The sequence below is a fragment of the Oncorhynchus mykiss genome, chromosome 26, assembly GCF_013265735.2.
Source record: "Oncorhynchus mykiss isolate Arlee chromosome 26, USDA_OmykA_1.1, whole genome shotgun sequence".
Classification (NCBI taxonomy): Eukaryota; Metazoa; Chordata; class Actinopteri; order Salmoniformes; family Salmonidae; genus Oncorhynchus; species Oncorhynchus mykiss.
In genome coordinates, this window is record NC_048590.1 from 19,696,208 (window position 1) to 19,711,329 (window position 15,122).

The 15,122-nt window shown below is 44.1% G+C and overlaps 1 protein-coding gene across 3 annotated transcripts in view; it reads left to right on the forward strand.

The window, feature by feature from the left end:
* The window catches only part of itfg1 (integrin alpha FG-GAP repeat containing 1), a 119,731-nt gene that overhangs the window by 24,560 nt on the left and 80,049 nt on the right, over window positions 1–15,122 (forward strand). For all 3 annotated transcript variants that reach the window (XR_002470956.2, XR_005039670.1, XM_036963415.1), the window contains exon 9: window positions 5,237–5,331. Coding sequence is in view for 1 of the 3 variants with exons in the window: in XM_036963415.1 (XP_036819310.1) it covers window positions 5,237–5,331 (95 nt within the window). In the remaining 2 variants the exon portion in view is untranslated. The remainder of the gene's footprint in view (window positions 1–5,236; window positions 5,332–15,122) is intronic.

The following is a 15,122-nucleotide window of genomic DNA, read 5'->3' on the forward strand; positions in this document are numbered from 1 at the left end:
GAAATATCCAATAAATGTCGTTCCACTTCATGATTGTGTCCCACTAGTTGTTGATTCTTCACAAAAAAATACAGTTTTATATCTTTATGTTTGAAGCCTGAAATGTGGCAAAAGGTCGCAAAGTTCAAGGGGGCCGAATACTTTCGCAAGGCACTGTACATACATACATACATACATACACATCATTGCCAAGATCAATATTTTAACAGTCAGAAGTGTCATAAAATATTTAGAGTACAAATTTCCTCATCCCAAAAATGCAAATGTTTCTTGAGCCCAGGGAAATACCAAGGGAAATTACCCATGTGGTTTTCTGTGTCTATTTAATTCTTTATTTCTGACGGACTTGGCCTTTTTGTTCAAATGTCAAGCTTATCTGAGCAAACTTTTTCTTCTTTAATCATCTTTTCACTTTATCACTATGGAAATGTCACTTCAAGCTGTTACCATGGTTAGGGAAGGTTAAGAGGAGGATGCTCAAAGACTTTCCTTAAAGATTCAGAGGGATATATCTTGTCAACGCTGTTACACTTTCAGGCTCTGGAGGTTAATCAGGACCGACGGGAATCGGAGGAACGCATCAATGCTTTTGCCCCCGTTTGTTTATGTGACGCGTCACTGTTTTGATCAGCTGTGCACATGTGTAGGTGATGCCGTTTAAATGGAAAAAGGATGACGAATGAATGAAGACGGACTGACCATTCATAGTATGAAACTCAATGAGTGTTGAATGTTGGCTGTTGTTGGAGCTCCCAATTACTCCGCGTTGCCCTCTCGTTGCCTTCTATTAACCCCTCGGAATTCATATTTTCCATATTTTTCTGCGCTTGCTTTCTCTTGGCCCTTGTCACTGCATCATGCCAGGCAGGCAGGAGAACCGGGGCATAAGCCAGCACACGCCTGTAACACCTGCAACGGGTTTAAAGAGCTTAATTGCACTGATCTTCAAAGCACGTTATCCTTGATTTCACTTTTGTTCCCGGAGTCGACAGAGCTTTTGGTGCCGATTTTTGAATATCAGCATCTAATTATAAGACAAATATTGGATTCAGAGCACCTGTTCTGGGGGGTTGTATGACCTCCGGGAGAGGAATGAACGAGAAGGAGACTGGGCGCTTCAAAGACTCAAATGATTTCAATGTGCGAGAAATAAAAAGGAAAAAGCAGCACAGAAAAGCTGGATGTGTGCAGATAGAACACAGACAGGGGGAGATGGAGCTGGGAGAGGGTGGAATAGGGAGATGGAGCTGGGAGAGGGCGGAATAGGGAGATGGAGCTGGGAGAGGGGGGAATAGGGAGATGGAGCTGGGAGAGGGGGGAATAGGGAGATGGAGCTGGGAGAGGGGGGAATAGGGAGATGGAGCTGGGAGAGGGGGGAATAGGGAGATGGAGCTGGGAGAGGGGGGAATAGGGAGATGGATCTGGGAGAGGGGGGAATAGGGAGATGGAGCTGGGAGAGGGAGTAATAGGAAGCTGGGAGAGGGAGGAATGGAGCTGGGAGAGGGAGGAATAGGGAGATGGAGCTGGGAGAGGGGGGGAATAGGGAGATGGAGCTGGGAGAGGGGGGAATAGGGAGATGGAGCTGGGAGAGGGAGTAATAGGGAGGAATGGAGCTGGGAGAGGGAGGAATAGGGAGGAATGGAGCTGGGAGAGGGAGGAATAGGGAGGAATGGAGCTGGGAGAGGGAGGAATAGGGAGGAATGGAGCTGGGAGAGGGAGGAATAGGGAGGAATGGAGCTGGGAGAGGGAGGAATAGGGAGGAATGGAGCTGGGAGAGGGAGGAATAGGGAGGAATGGAGCTGGGAGAGGGAGGAATAGGGAGGAATGGAGCTGGGAGAGGGAGGAATAGGGAGGAATGGAGCTGGGAGAGGGAGGAATAGGGAGGAATGGAGCTGGGAGAGGGAGGAATAGGGAGGAATGGAGCTGGGAGAGGGAGGAATAGGGAGGAATGGAGCTGGGAGAGGGAAGAATAGGGAGATGGAGCTGGGAGAGGGAGGAATAGAGATGGAGTTGGGAGGAAGAGGGAGATGGAGCTGGGAGAGGGAGGAAAAGGGAGATGGATCTGGGAGAGGGGGGGATAGGGAGATGGAGCTGGGAGAGGGGGGAATAGGGAGATGGAGCTGGGAGAGAGGGGAATAGGGAGATGGAGCTGGGAGAGGGAGGAATAGGGAGATGGAGCTGGGAGAGGGAGGAATAGAGAGATGGAGCTGGAAGAGGGAGGAATAGAGAGAGGCAGATGAAGCTGAGAGAGAGGGAGATAGGAAAACGAAGAGCGTGACGCGTCTGCTTGATATCGGAGTGGGAGTTATTCTGATCACACTCCAAGCTTTCAATTTCCACATACACCTCAGTGATAGATGGCGGATACAGGAGAGACCTTCCTCCTAAACCTCTTCTCCAACACACACCATCTCTATCGCCTTACTCACTACATCAACAATTCATCCATAAAATTAATCTAGACGCTTTCAAATGGTGATAATGTAATGATGGGCTGTTTCCATTTTACATTCATTGTGTGATTTTCAGTGTTACCAACTAAGGTTAGCCTTTCTTCCAAAGACTCTTTAGTCAGGCGTGTCAAACTCATTCCATGGAGGGCCTGCAGGTTTTAGTTGTTTTTTTCTCCTTTCAGTTAACTTCTTGCGTCGAGCAATCCCGTATCCGGGAGCGTAATCATAGCCTCGAGCTCATTAGCATAACGCAACGTTAACTATTCATGAAAATCGCAAATGAAAGAAATATATTGGCTCACAAGCTTAGGCTTTTGTTAACAACACTGTCATCTCAGATTTTCAAAATATGCTTTTCAACCATAGCTATACTAGCATTTGTGTGAGAGTATTGATAGCTAGCATAGCATTAAGCCTAGCATTCAGCAGGCAACATTTTCACAAAAACAAGAAAAGCATTCAAATAAAATAATTTACCTTTGAAGAACTTCGGATGTTTTCAATGAGGAGACTCTCAGTTAGATAGCAAATGTTCAGTTTTTCCAAAAATATTATTTGTGTAGGAGAAATCGCACCGTTTTGTTCATCACGTTTGGCTAAGAAAAAAAAAACGAAAATTCAGTCATTACAACAAACTTTTTTTCCAAATTAACTCCATAATATCGACAAACATGGCAAACGTTGTTTAGAATCAATCCTCAAGGTGTTTTTCACATATCTATTTGATGATAAGTCATTCGTGGCAGTTGGGTTTCTCCTCTGAAGCAAATGGAAAAATGCACGCAGCTGGAGATTACACAATAATTGCAACGGAGGATACCAGGCGAGCACCTGGTAAATGTAGTCTCTTATGGTCAATCTTCCAATGATATGCCTACAAATACGTCAAAATGCTGCAGACACCTTGGGGAAATGACAGAAAGTGTAGACTCATTCCTTGCGCATTCACAGCCATATAAGGAGACATTGGAACACAGCGCCTTCAAAATCTGGGGCATTTCCTGTTTGAAATTTCATCTTGGTTTTGCCTGTAGCATCAGTTCTGTGGCACTCACAGATAATATCTTTGCAGATTTGGAAACGTCAGAGTGTTTTCTTTCCAAAGCTGTCAATTATATGCATAGTCGAGCATCTTTGTGACAAAATATGTTGTTTAAAACGGGAACGTTTTTTTATCCAAAAATCAAAAGCGCGCCCCCTATATCGAAGAAGTTAAGACCTAGACAACCAGGTGAAGGGAGTTCCTTACTAATGATTGACCTTAATTCAACAATCAAGTACAAGGTTTGAGGGAAAACCCGCAGACGCTCTGCCCTCCGTGGAATGAGTTTGACACGCGCATTAGAATGACTCCACGAGAATGTCTGACGTAAACCACAGTTTAACGGCTGCATCCGCTGGTGCAGCGCTTCCGTCACACTGTAGCCACGCCACCGTAGTCTTAATGCGTGCACAACATACACCAGACAAAACATTCCCGTCCGCCTTATCGTAGCCGTAATTGCATTTCTCAAAGCGACAGCGGCCGATGCGTAAGTCATTGATGGAGACTGCACAGCTAAGGACCACCGGAGGAGTTGACTGCTAATGCAGGTAGAGGAATTACGTCGACGACGTGACGATTTGTGTTCTGTTTTTTCTCTGAGCGGAGGTAGCTCATGTACGAGCGTACTTCTGAGGTGACGACTTTTTTTTTTTTTTTTTTTACCTGAGCGCTTCGCGGAGTATTTCCTCTCCGTTAGTGTCTTAACAGTGACAGCTCTGTGGTAGAACTACAGGGGTCCATGTGCACAGAGTCTTCTCAGGTAATGCTTTTGAAATATGAATGGGGTATTTGTGATGGTCCCCCCACCCCCTCTCTCTCCCAGGCAGTATTTATTATTTTGTTCATCTCTGGTGTGATATTTCTCTGACGTTGTCGAGGTACACTTCATCTTCTCTGCCTCTTTTTTTCTGAGAGCAGTGTTGGAGAGGCAAACTAGTGACACACGTTATTCTTAGCTTTTGCATTGTCGTGAGGAAGTCTGAAATACTTCATGGTCGTCCTCAAGGATAATGCCTTGTACATCGTTTTCTCTTTAATCGGCGCGCACCAACACACACACACACAAATAAAAATGTGTCCAACTTTTCACATTGACACACAGAGAGAGCCTCCTTCCCAAGTCTGGTTGCATGACAGGGTCCAGATCAGATTACAGACTGGGGTGTTGTAATGTGTCTGGCTGCAGGCTGGTTCCCTGGGCCAGGGGAATACAGGAAGTGTGGAGAGTGTGTAATCTCTGGGTTTCTCTGCAGGCCCGGCCTCTGATTTACATTGTTATTGGTCCTGTGTTGTATCCTATGAATGCCAATGGGGTTGTCACCCTGCATCAGAGCTTCACCAGGCACTGCGGTTTCCCTCTCACTTTCTTCTCCTCCTATCTCTCCCTCTCTCTGTGTCTTTTCCTTCTCACACTCTGTCTGAATAATAATGTGCTTCATCAGTGGAAGCCAGTGCCATCCTACTAGTCTGACAATAAACATCCAGTGGATGATAATGCAGAAAAGACTGACAAGCTCGCTCCGATTTGTGAAACTGTTTTAGTCTCTATCATTCACCTTTTACCTCACTCTCATCTCTCTCTCCCTCCCTACCTACCTGTCTCTCTCTTTTTCCTCAATGCTCTGATGAAATGTTTTTACTCCTCCCTCCGTTCTGTCTCTGTTCATTTCAGTTTTTCCCATCATCCTGCTTTTTGTTGCTCCTTGTTTTATTCGTGTCTTTCTCTTTTTTCTTCCAGATGGAGATGGGTTCCAGGACCACCTTCTTCCAGTGTGTCTGGACGATGCATGCCACGGGAGTGCCATCTACCTTTCTAAGCCAGGGGAACCTGAGGTACAGTACTCCTCCATTGAAACCTGACAAGAGACCTCGAATCCTGCTCCATCCTTCAACTGAACTAGCCCTGCCTTTGTCCTTCACAGGCTGCCATTTTGAGTGTCAGGTTGTTGTTTTTTTCTTCTTTCAGACATGAGCATCTTGGTCATGTTGAAAACACCAGGGGTCCTTTAGAAGAGCTGCTGAGTGACACAGCCAATACCTGCATCACCCCATCTCTTAGTTTCAGAACCACTCTCCCCAGTAACCACCTCCCTCATCCAGGAGATTGACAGCACACACTCATAAGTGGCAGGACAACAATAGAGAAAATGGGTTCATAGCCACTCCGAGACTAATGAGAGTCTTGCAGAGAAGATAACAGTCAGCACGGCTTTCACATTTTCCCCCACAAACGTCTGCTTTTGTGTGCCTGTCACAGACAATTATGATTTGAGCAGGGGGAGACTGAGGGAGAAGGAAAGGAGAAAGATGGCAGAACATATGTTGGCTTTTGTTTGGTTGTCATACTGTGCAGTTCTTCGCCGTCAAGAGATGAGAATGGAAAAGTTTTCCATAGTTGATTCCATTAGCGATCCTCTAGCTAGCTACTTATACCTTTACTCACTCAAAACTGTATCTCTCTCTCTCTTTCCTCTCACCACTGAGTTCCTGCTCGTTTTCTCTCAGCTAGCCTGTGTAGTTCCCTCTGACCTCAGGCTACGAGACATGATTGGATTAGAAGCTTGGTAGGAGGAGATGCTCTGTTCAATCAGTGTCTGGGATCTTTTGTCTGTGTAGGTACGCGTTCCGGTACGTTCCTGCAGGTGTGTATGCTTCTGTAGAGAGGTGTCTGTGTGTGCAGGAACATGGCTCCCCCTGCTTTCCCCTCCCACACTGATCGAGGCCATTTGATCTCGCGGTGTGTTTTTCCTATCACGCTAATCCGCTGCTCATTGACAGCGTAAACATGTAGCTTCACACTCATTAGACTGTTTACAGAGGCTGTCCATTATATTCACTCACACAGCATGTGTACACGCCCTCTGAATATGAGCACAGCACACTGGGTCTCATTGAATTGCTGCATGAGAAGGAATAGGCTATTTTCTCCTATAGGTGGAACTCCATACATCTACCTACCATATCCATCCAGAAGCTATACCAATCCACCCCATATCCATGAAGTATTCGTTTCTCTCTTGAGTGTACAGTGCCTTTCAAAAGTATTCATCCCTCTTGCCGTTTTTTCCTATTTTGTTGCATTACAACCTGTCATTTAAATGGATTTTTATTTATCATGTAATGGACATACACAAAATAGCCCAAATTGGTGAAGTGAAATGAAAAAAATGACTTGTTTCAAAAAAAATCTAAAGTACAAGTGGTGCGTGCATATGTATTCACCTCCTTTGTTATGAAGCCCCTAAATAAGATCCTGTGGAACCAATTACCTTCAGAAGTCATAGTTAAATTAATCCCACCTGTGTCACATGATCTGTCACATGATCTCAGTGTATATATATATACACACCTGTTCTGAAAGGCCCCAACACCACTAAGCAAGGGGCACCACCAAGCAAGCGGCACCATGAAGACCAAGGAACTCTCCAAACAGGTCAGGGACAAAGTTGTGGAGAAGTACAGATCGGGGTTGGGTTATAAAAAAATTAAACACTTTGAACAGCCCACGGAGCACCATTAAATTCATTAAAAAATGTAAGAATATGGCAACACAACAAACCTGCCAAGAGAGGGTCACCCACCAAAACTCACAGACCAGGCAAGGAGGGCATTAATCAGAGAGGCAACAAAGAGACCAAAGATAACCCAGAAGGAGCTGCAAAGCTCCACAGCGGAGATTGGAGTGTGTCCATAGGACCACTTTAAGCCGTACACTCCACAGAGCTAGCTTTACGGAAGAGTGTCCAGAAAAAAAGCCATTGCTTAAAGTAAAAAAATAAGCAAACACGTTCGGAGTTCACCAAAAGGCATGTGGGAGACTCCCCAAACATATGGAAGAAGGTACTCTGATCAGATGAGACTAAAATTGAGCTTTTTGGCCATGTCTGGCGCAAACCCAACACATCATTACCCCGAGGATCCACATCCCCACAGTGAAGCATGGTGGTAGCAGCATCATGCTGTGGGGAAACTGGTCAGAATTGGAAACTGGTCAGAATTGAAGGAATGCTGGATGGCACTAAATATAGGGAAATTCTTGAGGGAAACCTGTTTCAGTCTTCCAGAGATTTGAGACTGGGTCGGAGGTTCACCTTCCAGCAGGACAATGACCCAAAGCATACTGCTAAAGCAACACTCAAGTGGTTTAAGGGGAAAGATTTAAATGTCTTGGAATGGCCTAGTGAAAGCCCAGACCTCAATCCAGTTGAGAATCTGTGGTATGACTTAAAGATTGCTGTACACCAGAGGAACCCATCCAACTTGAAGGAGCTTGAGCAGTTTTGCCTTGAAGAATCGGCAGAAATCCCAGTGGCTATATGTGCCAAGCTTATAGCGACATACCCCAAGAGACTTGCAGCTGTAATTGCTGCAAACGGTGGCTCTACAAAGTATTGGCTTTAGGGGGGTGAATAGTTATGCACGCTCAAGTAAAGTTTTGTTATTTCTTGTTTTTTTCACTATAAAAAAATATTTTGCATATTCAAAGTGGTAGGCATGTTGTGTAAATCAAATGATACAAACCCCCCAAAAATGTATTTTAATTCCAGGTTGTAAGGCAACAAAATAGTGAAAATGCAAACGGGGGTGAATACTTTCGCAAGCCACTGGGCTTAATTTTACCCAGCCCTCTGTGTCCGTGGTCGGAGGAGGAGTCACGTGTCCCAGCTCCGACAGGATCCAGACATGTTAATGGAACCTATAGCCGGCCCTTCCTCCAGACACTGGGATCCGTGGGCCGGGAGGTGGCCTAGAATTTGATTGTCCCTTAATCGGCGTGCCGGGAGGAAAGCCCATCCATAAAACATGGAGAGGGGAACGGCAGATTGTCTGAGGAGGCATGAGTAAGCACCTAGGGATGTGCAAGGAATTCCAATGTGCAGGGGAGGGAGAGTGGGGTACATGGGTTGGCCCGTACAGCTCCACCTCCCCTCCCCAGCCCAGAGCACCACACTGTTATTAATTTCATTTTCATGTACTGCATATCCAAACCTTTGTCCCTAGGTTTGACAGTATCTGGAGCTGGTTGGATTTTCTTTTGTATTTCTTTTTGGGAGGAAGATAAATCATATGTTCCTGAACCGAGTGTGTGTACAATGTTAGGTAGCCTACGTCTTCTTGATCCATTTGGATGGCCAGTCAATCATCTGAAGACTCACGACATGAGTGGGAACAGACAGTTGAATCCCAGCCAAAGCCCACATCACTTGATGCATATGAGAGTGGGAACAGGACATGGCCATTTTCTCCACCCCACCGCTTTAATATACAGTGGCAAATTTCCAATGTGAAAGAGTCAGGCCATCAGTCTGAGACAGCCAGACACAGGGCACGGTAGCACCAGGTGACATCCACAGATAACCTCGGTCTTTGTGACATGCTGACATGTGGGTGTAGTCTGTCACCAGCTTTGTCATCAGCTCTGCCTCCCCAAACTCTTTCTCTCTCATGGACACCTGTCCAATGTTTCGTTATTCATCACAGGGCAATGAAATACACTCTTTTTCTCTTTTTCTTTTGCTCTTCCTCACTCATTAGCACCTCTTGCATTTCACCTATTCTGTAACTTTTTTTTCACATTTGTGTTAGAAGGAATTTTATCTTGGCCTCAATTGTTAACTTGTCAAATCTGACTTAAAAAATTCTCTGCATCTCTAACTCTATCAGGAGAGAAATGTACAGAAGTCCATCATAGATTATATACACAATTTAAGGGATGAACGCCAACTTTCTATACATTACCTTGGAATGAATGGACGACGCACTAGGACGATGATTTTGCTGAGTCCCTCTGTGGAGTTAATTTTTCCAAGGTAATATACAGAGTGGAGGGGTTTTATCCCGCATATACAGTACCACAGATTCCAAAGAAAACAATACTAAAGCACACATTTCTGGTATAGAATAGAAATGACAGGGTTTCATTTATATTTTAATAAGTACATTTATACTTTTTTTTTTACCATCCCACCAGACCTAGTTGCTCGTCCGTTGCCAAAGACGTAATCCAGTCGTTCGTTCTTTTATTCGGTTGCCATGATGGCCGGCAACGTTCTTATCCCTTGCTTGCTAGCTAGCCAACTATAGCTAGCACAGTCACGTCAAACAGTGCAGCCAGAATAACAGCAGAGTAGCTGCATTTGCATAAGATGTTTTCTAGTGGCATTTATTTGGATACATCCATAACAATGAGCTGATGATTCACCATTTCACCTGGCAAAGAAGTTACTCACTCTTCACTGTTCATTACAGTACAGGAGATCACATTGCAAATGAAACACTAGGCGAAAAGCCAACTAAATCGTTTGGTACTAGCAAATCTGCCAATATAACAACTGAATTCAACAATACCAGTTGCTGAAAACAGCTCGTGAAACTATACTGAACAAAAATAAATGCAACAATTTCAAAGTTTTTACTGAGTTAGTTTGTATGAGGAAATCAGTCATTTGAAATAAATTCATTAGGCCCATGGTACAACCATGGATGGGCCTTGAAGGGCATAGGCCCCACCCACTGGGGAACCAGGCACACCCACTGGGAGCCAGGCCCAGCCAATCAGAATGAGTTTTCCCCACAAAATGGCTTTATTACAGACAGAAATACTGTTAAACATGGATTATTGTGGCAAAGGAGAAATGCTTACTAACAGGGATGTAACAAATGTATTCACAAAATCTGAGAGAAATGAGCTTTTTGTGCGTATGGAAAATGTCTGGGATCTTTTATTTCAGCTCATTTAACATGGGACCAACACTTTACATGTTGCGTTTATAATTTTGTTCAGTGTAGAAACATGTGGGAGGATTTGACAGCAGTGACATTTTACACGATGACTGCAGCATTGAGGACATTTACATGCACAGTAATAATTCGATATTAAACTGATTATGACAGTTGGCAGATTATGCAATAGTCATGTAAACACCTTACTCTGTTTATCTTAAATCGGTTTAAGATCAAACTCGAAGTCGGCATAAACCAGTAGTCAATATTAGGACATGTAACCTTAATTGGCGTTCCAGTAGTGTATTTGATCTGCACATGTGCTATCACCAGCCGAGCGAACCTCTTTAGCAATAGTGAAGTGAGTTCGGAACAACTGAATGGCTGCGTTTCAAACTCATTGAAAAAAACACCCTCGTCCACTTACCCTTATGCATTTTGGGGAATCCAGGTCATCATCTTGAACGTCGGTCCAAACAAGGGAATTTCGCAACATAAGCCCCTCGGCCCTCGTTTTTGATGGAGTTTGAAACGCCCCCCAGAATTCAATTCGCGATTATTGTACATCCGATGAGAAAAGTAAACCGAAATTCAAAACCTCAACGTCAATATGGATAAGTCAACATACACGTGTAAGTAAAAATGTTCGAAATTGTGCTACTAATGCACATGGTGGCACAAACACCTCTCATAAAAGTAATGATGTTTTTGTTTGGTTAGCTTTTGGAAATGGTGTAAATAAAACATTTCACTTCATAAGTTCCAGGCTAACGTTAGTTAGCTAATTAATTTTCTAGCTATTATACAGTAGGTGTATATTAATAATTATATAGTTATTATAGGTAGACATGAAATCATAATTGTTTATCAGAGTGCCATCAGGTAGCCTGATTTCAGATGTAAATAGGATTATTAGGGAAATTGTTATTTTGGCAAAGCATGTAAACGTTTTAATCGAACTATTGCATTATTGTGCGCACCGTACTCATTGACGGATCATTCACCACGTTAGGTCATCAGATGCTGCAAAAACAAATTAATCCCAGTTAGCTACGTTTTTCCAACTGTCCCATATCTGGTTTTAATGCCAACTATAAAATTCCCCTTTAGCAAATCAGAAATGACTATTCAACAATAATGTGGTATAAATTATAATAATAGTCTGCTTTCCATGGGAATTGAAAGAACAAAACAGCTGCGCGCTATATGCAGTCTTGTGAATGAACTGGAATGGGCTTTGCAGTGATAATGTGATGAGTTTTCCACTGCGGATCATAAAGCAGGGAGTTCATTAGAAGTATGTTTTTACCATGTTGTCCGCGGCGACGCCTGTGTTCTCTATGGATATAATGGCACCTCGTCTGCCGTTCCCCGTGGCTTCTGAAATTTTATTTTCTTGGCCTAATGAGCCGTTATTTCCGCAGTGGTGAATCGATAGGAGTTCGGAACTGCTAACACTGTAGCCTTTTTTCGCTTTAGTAAACAATGTGACGACGAGAAGTGTGTGTGTGTGCTGCGTTGTGCGCTGAGATTTCTCTGGGATTGATAAAATGACATTTGTTATGCCTGTCGCTTCCCTCTCACCATCAAACATTTTGAATTACATTGGAGGAGAAAACACCATATTCCGATTTAATAAGATCGTGTATTTATGTCCCTGCACCTTCACCTCTTCCAGTGATATATGTATAATCCATTGACCTTTTGATCCAATGAATTTCAGAATTTAAGTGAGTTGTTTAAGGGCACTCCTATAAAAATCGAAAAAATTGGCCACCTCTGAATGATTACACACACATAAGTAGTGTTTAACAACTTCATTTCAATAACATACTGTTGTATGTTAGGCTTCATGCTCACCTCATTATTAAAATGTGCTTCCCTTCTCTGCCTGCCCTTCAAATTATCTCAAGGTTTTGTGACCTTATGAGTCTATTAATGCAGGCCTCGCTGAATGTACCACTCATATTACCTGGGTAATCATGCATGATCTCCTCTTCCACACACTGCACCTGCTGTATAATAATAATGCTGATGCCATCAACATGCACTCGATGTGTTGCGGGTCCTATTTTACTTTGGAATGTTTACTTTACCCACACCTCTTACAAGGTGGTGTCTGTCTCTTGCTCCTCTTTGCGTGTTGGCCTTGATTGAGGATGTCTAGTCGGCCTGACTTTCAGAAGAACACACCCTTTTGAGTCGTTGTGATGTTTCTGGCAGTGACTCAATGCCTGATATAAACAATATTTTCAGATTTTAGTCAGTAAATGAGTTCGAAACATCCCAAACTGCTGTTAATGCTGTGTATGGGAAAAGTTTCTGTTTGTGGGGACATTACTATGTTTTTGCTTGAGTGGCACAACAAAGGCAAATACATGGTTGGTGTGTTTCCCCTAATGACCAAGAAGAAATAATAATAATAATAATAATAATAATAATAGCAACAAAAATGTTTAAATAAATGGAAATTCCCTAACGGAGTCAGTTAATTACTGAGAGGCTGGTTGTCTAGGATGACACTGATTGCCTCTCCTTTTCTGGTTCCTGCTTGATTAAGCTATGGGTTGATCCTCTGCGTTCTGCTCAGGCTGATCAACCCAATCAGGAGCGGTGAGGATCGGGAGACGCAAGGAGAATACCTTATGTGTGTTTTTAGAACATCCCGTCGGATCAAACCGGACCTAGATCTCTCCCCTCCAAACACCTGCAGCAAAAATGTACAATTCCTCTCATCTCCACCGTCACATCTCCACTCCTCTCCTTTGCTCCTCTGTCAGTCATGGTACAGACGAGAGCATGTGATGTGCCTTTTTAAATGGGCCCAATGCAAAGAAGTGGTCTTCACCTTGAAGACCAGAACATGTCCTTTTTTTGTTGCCATGTTAGCTTGTGGGTACCTGAAAGATGGACACACACCATGTGCAACTAGGCACTGGCTCCTCTGTGTGTCTATGCACAAACCTGAGACACTGAAGTGGAGGCCTAGAGACTGACTCATGTGAATGGAGATGGAGCCATGATCCAGCAGGGTAATGAAGGATGATTGTCTCCATCCGTCAGAGGAGCACTGCCCCTCCCTTCCCTCCGACATGCAGCATAAATCTACTTTCTCTTCCAGGAGGGATCAGACCTACGGCAAAGTGGCAGAGAGAGATCTCTGTAAAGACACTGGGACAATGGACGCACTTCTTCTGTCAAATCCAGGACCAGCAATCCGCTACCCCTCCCTGTTTCCCCCCAGTCAGTCACGCCTCTGTAGGCAGCTCTGGAACAGTTACAGCAGGCTTCAGCTCAACAGACTGCCTTGCCACTGGGAGGCTCAGTCAGTCCTCCTGTTGGTATTCTGAACACATCCTCTCCTTCTCTTCCCCTCCTTCTCCTCTCTTCTCTTCTCTCTCCCTCCTAAAATTGGCATTAGAAAGGAAACAGAAAGCAGGACTCATCAAGCCGCAGGCCTGGAATATGATGTGCTGATGTGTTGTATACGTCTTCGGCAATCTAGTGGGATTGTTGTGCAGGAAAGTATGTTAGTCTGATAGGGATGGTTTGGGTTTGTTCAACTCCTGGAGTCACCCACTGCCTCAGTACGACTGACCAGCTGGCACTCAGGCTGCCTGGCAGCTCCTTACGGTTATTTATAAACTTTGTCTGGATGTCTTCCATTGAAAAAGTGTCTGAAATCCCTTTAGTTAACGTACTCTTAGTCTTCGCTCTCTGTCTCTCTCGCTTGTTCTCTCTCTGCATTTCTTTCTCCATCACCCCTCTCATAAGTATGTCTATGAATCAATGGGGAGGATTTGCATGTACAGTGGACAGCGTTGAGGTCTAAGAAACCTAGTAAATCTTCAGTCAGCACAATGCTGATGATAGACTTCTGCTCCCCGGTGTAGACCAGCTGTGAGTAGAGCTGACAGTGAAGCAGCACTCCTAGCCAAGATGCAGAGAAGTTCCTCTTTTTATTATCAGACTCAACGGTTTAGGATCCACTCGCCAGTGACCCAGCGTAATCCATTTTGTGGCACAATGGAGTGATCAAGGTTATCTGTGCACTGCTGTGTCCAAGGTGAGCTTCATCCCAAGTTGCCATTAGCATAGTTTATGTTTGTTTGTTGCTAAGTGGCAGTTAAGCTCTAAAAATGTGTCGTGCTTTCAGAGTGCTTTTGGGAGCACTTCGAGAAGTGAGACACTGTGGATGTGCGTGCGTGGGCTCTGCAGGTCCATTTAACGGTGCAGCGTTTGTTACCGCGTACTAATTAGCTCAAATACACCATTTTAGGTTTCATACCCCCATTTCTACGTAACCTGGCCAAAACAAATCATTAGGACTTATTTACATGGCTGTTTCAGTCATAACTTCTACTGTATTTAGATGATCATAGCCAATCATGAAACCATCATTAAAACCAGTCAGTATTCATCACACGCAAGCTGAATGATCATTCAACTTCGTCATGACCCGTCATGTTAATATCACTTGAAGGAAGTTGTCATTTGTTGTCATTTGTCATCATTGAAGTTGTCATTTGTCGTCATGTTAATATCACTTGAAGGAAGTTGTCAAGTTGTCATAACCTTTCACATTTATTTAAAGTTATCGTTGTCGGCAGTCCCTGTGACAGGGAAGCGGCCAATCAACCTCTGCAGCCAATGACGCATCACTCAATTTTTTTTTTTAACTCCCCGACCAGGCCTGCTAAAGACATGGGTCTGAGCTCGTCTCACCGGGACTTTAACCACCTGGGTGGGATTGTATGACAGGCTTTCCGGCCAAGAGCCCTAAGATGGAGATGCCATTTCACCCTGCACAAATTGTACATAGCTCATACATCATACACACTCACAATTGTTTCACCCACACTGTCCAGACAAAAACACTTGCCTCTCCCACGCGTCCCTCA